We start from the raw sequence: 6,000 nt of genomic DNA, 5'->3' as shown, positions 1-6,000 counted from the left end.
GGGAACTGTTGGGAATATCACAAAATTCCACTGAACAAGAAGTGTAGAGAATTTATCAAGCTTCATTTTTAACTGGTTAGTTAAGTTGTTTGAACGCATTGTTCTCAAGATATGAGCGTGGGAGCAAAACGCTGAAAAATGAAACTTTTAAACCACCCTCATCCCCTTAGCATATGAGTTAGGAATAGGGATTTTTGATATGTTCTTCTCCTAACTAGTCTTAACAAAGCTGCAAAGTCAAAAAATGTGTTTAAAACATTCCCTCCAAATTTCTTTGTCAATTAGTCAGTTTTTGCAGAAATGGAGATTTCACACTCAACACTAAAGCTGCTGCAAAAGGTGTAGGGAAATTCATAAATTGAACATCAAATTGAAGAGAATTCAATGCTATGTAAGCTCATAATCAGCATGGATTTTCCCATCGATTTTTAAGAAGTTATAAGAGCAAAAATTGAAAAAATTGAGCAATTGAGGAAAAAGCTAACATGTTTTTCAATACTGTTACACCTTAAGAGCGGATATCTCGAAAACTAGATAAGATATGAAAAATGACGTAGAATGAATATTGTAGGAATTTATGTAAGCTTCAATTTTGAAGAAATATTATTAAGATTTTATGCTATCTTTTCTCTATGACAATATCTATGATTGTAAGTTTAGTAAAATACAATACTTCTGTATTATCCTATTTTTAATATAGGCTATTTTTATTTAAAATTAATAAATAATAATGAACAAAATAGCACATATGAGTTTAGCCTTTGATTGTTGATGCTATTTTTAAAAGGAGCATAATATTTATGCCATATTCAATTCTGTATCATTTTTTTATAAATACAATAATATACTTTTTATGAAAAATGCAAAACAGAAGAAAAATATAAAAGTATTTTTAACAGATGAACAAGTAGTTTTATATTTTAATTCAACTAAGCCCATTTTATCATCAAAACAGATGCATCTAATGTAAACATGAAAGAAAAATGCCCTCAAGTAAAATGTTTCTGTTTTCAGTTTTAATACATGAAGAATCTGAAATTTCTAATGATTTGTCCCAATTATTTTGAAAAAAAAATTGCTCCAGCTCTCATTTCTTCAGTTCTGCTGCAGTGATTTTATACTATTTTGTGAGTATAGGTAGTAGTGTAGGTAGTTTACAAAAACAAATAATTAAAAATTGTGAATATCATTTGAATATAGCAGTAGAAATAGCTTATTTATAAATGTCTATCAAGTTAAAATTAATAATTAAAATGTTTATCAACACTTTGAATTAATAAAAGTAACTTAGTAGTAGCTTATATTGCATAACCTGAATGAGAGTAGGCTATGTATGGCGCATTACTAGTAAACCATGTTTCAACAAAATTAGTAAAATTCTCATAAATCGACTAAAAATAACAATAAATTTTGTGGAACTCCCTCATCCCTATAGTAAGGTTTATAAACCAAACTTTAGTTTTAAGGCTGGAGGCATAATATATTCAGTACCGTATATGAGTAGTATACTAATACAGATTAGGCTACGTAATAGGCTACATTGTTTTATTATGGTATACCCACTACCTCCGTAAATATAGTGGTATACCTTAGTAACCTAAAAACTTTATACTTATATTTTCAAAAATAATATAATATTTTTTACAGGAATCTAACATGGTAGCGTCGGAGAACGATGCTAAACATGGGATTTATAATTCAAATTGTTCCATTTTTGTTTTAAAAAATACTTGTTGCGCTATTAAAAATCATTTCAAAAAAGATAGAACAAAAATCAGGTAATTATCCTCTTAGAAATATAAATACTGAACATGTCAATCAGTGCTGACAGAGGTAAGTTTTTTTATGCTGTTGGTTCTGCATTCTGAAATAATGCTTAAGCCTGGTTGTACAAAAGCCGGTTAAATTTTAATCGTGACTAATTTCATGAGAACCAATCAAAAAAGGCGTTTTTAATGTTAATGAGTTATCCAATTAAGTTTGTTAGTCAAAGGCCCGGTTGCACAAGAGAAGCCGTTCAAATTTTAACCGAGATTAACTTTACAAGAACCAATTAAAGAAGGCCTTTTTAAAAGTACGTTTTTTCTGATTGGTTCTCGTGGAATTAATCACGGTTAAAATTTAACCGGCGTTTGTGCAACTGGCAAAAAGTATATTTTTTATTATTGATTAATCAGCATCAAATTTTAAATTCGATTTAATGTTGCCTATTGGTCTCTGCAGGTAGTCTAAAAGGAAAACTAGATCTGTCTAAAAGAAAACTACTTCTGTGATATAAAATTAAAACTAGGCCTATATTATATGTTATGAAAAATAGTAATTGGAAAAGTTTGCACGTAATTTTCTATGATAAGACTTGTCAATCAGTTATTTTTGGATCCTTCACAGTTGAAAAATACAAAATATGATATTAATGCATTGGTCATAATCCTATCTCTTTTACAAGTGTGGGAAGTAGTCAGTGTTTGACCATGTGCATGGTAGCAGATAAATTCTTGAGATTAGACAAATTATTGCCTAGACTAGAAATTGCAAACTCTGTTGAGAAATTTATTCAGAAGTAATATAATTCGAATTTGATGGTGTGTCCATGCAAAATTTAATATAATTTTCTATAATATTTTTCAGTTGCATCCAATCCATAATATCCCTCCTGTCCTTTGCTATCCTTATACTTTCATTGATTGATGATGTAGAATCATCGAGCCAAAATTGTCATTCGAAACATAATAAGCAAAGTTGGTAATCTGAATATTATTGTTATTGTACTTTAGGTATTTATATTCTTATAAATAGGTGCACCCAGTTTTGCATCATTTGAAATTAACAATATATTTAAATAATTAAAATTGAAAAATCGAAAATATAAAAATTTCTCATGATTTTCTATGGTAGGCCTATGAGTTTTCCAATTTTTTCAAGTAGGTGATCAATCCTAGTTCTATATTTTTTAATTTCAATTTGAAAATTTGAGTTGCCTATGTAAATTTAAGTATGTTACTGTTTTGTAGTCATGAGAAACACAATAAGACTTTGGTTTCATGATGACTCTATAATTTAAAATTGCAATTTATATTATTCTATAATTCTTTGCATGTTTTCACACTATGGTCAAAAAAGGTTGATGAAAAATATTATAATCAATCGATTACTGTAGTTCTTACTTTATAAGAAATAGTAGAATAGTAAGATATTATAAGAAGACACAATTTCATTTGAAAGGCGAGTTGGCTATTAGAATTAATATAGATTAAATTCTGCAGTCATATATAGATTGATAATTTCAAGAAAACTTATAAAACGAGAAAATAAGTCAGTCAATTTTAAATAGTCTTAGTGCAAAATAGTCAAGTTTCAATATTGTTTTCTTTTATTCATCGTTTTGGTCTATTTAGAAAACGAAACGATAGCCGCATTCTCAGCAGGAGAAAAAACAGATTTGGCTAAAATTGTGCAATCAGAAGATCATGATTGGAATCTTTGTCTTAGCGCTGGCTGTGTAGCAAGTGGTATGTATTCAAGTGATCAATTATTATTAATAATATTGATATTTCACAGATACTACATACAAGTAGAACCAATGCAAAGTGAATTAATGACGTTATTTTTAATGAATTAATGCAAAAATTCTTGTAAATAGAGAAAATCGATTTGATTTTCTCAAAGACATAAATAAACTCCCAAAAGCAATCACTCATACATGACTCCCAATAGCAATCGTACCGGGTAGGCTACTGGTCAGCAAACAGCAATCAATTACATCAGTGAATTGACATATATGTGAAGTGTGGATTTTTAATACACTCTACTTCTGTACTATATTCCCTCTACACATATCAGTTTTACAGATGTTTTTAAGGTAATTATCTATCTGGAAATCACTCTTGAGAGATTACTCTACACCATTTTTTACCTACATATACGGTATCGTCAAGGGTCACTTCTCCAAAGTTAACTCTATACTATTAGACCCGTTTAATCAATGTATGGTTGCATTTATTATAATGTCTTTCAATTGAGTCATCTGATGGTTTAAACTAGAATTTGAGTTTACATTTTTTGGAGAAATCGACGCTAGGGGTCGCTTTCTCCAAAGTTCATTCAACTAATAAACTCGTTTAATCAATCAATGGTCGCATTTATTATAATGTGCTTCAATTGAATCAGTTGATGGTCTCTAGAACTAGAATTTTAGTTCAACTTTTGGAGAAAGCTACACTTATTATCATAGACAAAAAGATTGGAGAAAATGAGAATAGCCAACGTTTTTCTTTTGCTAGTTATATAGTTCATTTTTCACTTACGTTGCCTCTTTTGAAGTACCTAATATTTGAATGATGCAATTCCGATAACGATAAGTTAGAAGCATGATAAAAACTAAAATAATCGTCCTCTAGGCTACTGTATGTAATGGAGAATCATAATATTCAAATTATTGTTATTACCTAATTGACAGCAAATGCGGTATTAGATAACATGAATAGAAAATTGGATCCATGTGATAACTTCTACGAGTTCGCATGTGGGAAATTTGTGGAAGAAACAAGGATACCGGACGATAAATCTTCAGTGACGGCTTTCAGTGTCATCGACGATAAACTGCAAGAGCAGTTACGAGACATCTTGGATCAACCTATATCGCCACAGGACATCAAGCCTTTCGTTTATGCAAAGAACCTCTTCAGCTTATGCATGAATAGAGGTGAGTCTATATTTTCACATTTTTTAATAGATGTAAAGTAAAATTCCAATATTTCATTTAAAGTAAACACATTTATTTGCAAAAGGAAATTAGATACAAACATCATGGATAAAACATGAACTATTGTATAAATTAATACATCATACAAAGCTGCACTGAAAATTAAATTTCCTTCTGCACTGCCAACAAAAGTTAAACGTTGAGTGTTGGCAGTGAGTCGCAGGATACCACTCGAATTTAATTGAAATTTTGCTTGCATATTTTCCATGTAATCAAAACTTTTATACTTTTACTATACAATTTTTTTACATATAAGAAGCAGTACCAACTTTGATTATTTCTACACTAGAGTACGGTACCTACCAAACAGAGTTCAGGAAGTTCCGGCACACAGAGGGAAGATGCAAGTAAATATGAAGTAAACACTTCCTTTTGTAATGCTTGTATAAGATATGGCTTAACAACCCAAAACTTACACATTTTGGTAGAATTTCCAATTTCATAACAAGTTTCAGACAAATATATAAACTTATTAATAGTTCTCAAAGGATAAAATATCAGATTTTAAATTTAATCAGCCTAATTTTATACATGTTTATTAACTGATAAATTATGTATGAGTGTTAATTTTCGATGCTTTCTCAGAAATTACTGAAGCTGGACTCACACCGAGGGAAAGTAATATTTTTTATTGAGCGTAAATGCAATTTTCAGTAACTGTATGAATAATCAGAGTACATTCGTGGATACAACTCTGTTAATCCTAAATAGTATTGGATGGCAGAAGTTGGATTTACTAAGTTATTGGAAGATTTTTATATGTAGGCCTACGCTATTATTATAGGCTCACTCATTCTGCAGTTCAGCCATGGAGGTTTGCGGGATTTCAGTCTCAAAACTGGTTGAGGGTCAAACAATTGATGAATAGGGAGAGACTGATTTCTTTCTATCTGATCCCTCAATCTACTGGTAGATTTTGTGGGACGGAGATCTGGCGGTTCTATGCAAGGCCGTACCCAGGGGGTGGGTCACAGGGGTTGGAACCCCCTCCGAAATTTTCCCAAAAATAAAAATTTTCATGTACATAGGAACTAAATTCCTCAAGTAGGCTATTATTGAATTATTTTCATAGGTAAATAAAGAAGAGTTCAAAATTAAAAACAATTTCTAGTAAAAAGTACGTTACGCACACAATTTTGTGGTGCATTAAACGATGCTAAGTCTATTTGTATTGTCTATCTTTTTATTTTCATATTCACCACATACCACATAACGGGGAAAATTATATTAAAGTTCTC

General features: G+C 30.4%; 1 protein-coding gene across 1 annotated transcript in view; it reads left to right on the top strand.

Moving 5' to 3' along the window:
- The first annotated feature begins 927 nt into the window (after positions 1-927).
- The window catches only part of LOC111048878 (neprilysin-2), a 17,704-nt gene continuing 12,631 nt past the window's right edge, over positions 928-6,000 (top strand). The window contains exons 1-5 of the mRNA XM_022334859.2: positions 928-1,127; positions 1,648-1,778; positions 2,629-2,738; positions 3,396-3,509; positions 4,457-4,702. Coding sequence (XP_022190551.2) covers positions 1,657-1,778; positions 2,629-2,738; positions 3,396-3,509; positions 4,457-4,702 — 592 coding nt within the window. The 5' untranslated portion in view covers positions 928-1,127; positions 1,648-1,656. The remainder of the gene's footprint in view (positions 1,128-1,647; positions 1,779-2,628; positions 2,739-3,395; positions 3,510-4,456; positions 4,703-6,000) is intronic.

The sequence above is a fragment of the Nilaparvata lugens genome, chromosome 3 (assembly GCF_014356525.2).
Source record: "Nilaparvata lugens isolate BPH chromosome 3, ASM1435652v1, whole genome shotgun sequence".
Classification (NCBI taxonomy): domain Eukaryota; kingdom Metazoa; phylum Arthropoda; class Insecta; order Hemiptera; family Delphacidae; genus Nilaparvata; species Nilaparvata lugens.
Note: the sequence above shows the minus strand (reverse complement) of the source record. Positions and strands in the feature narration are given on the sequence as shown.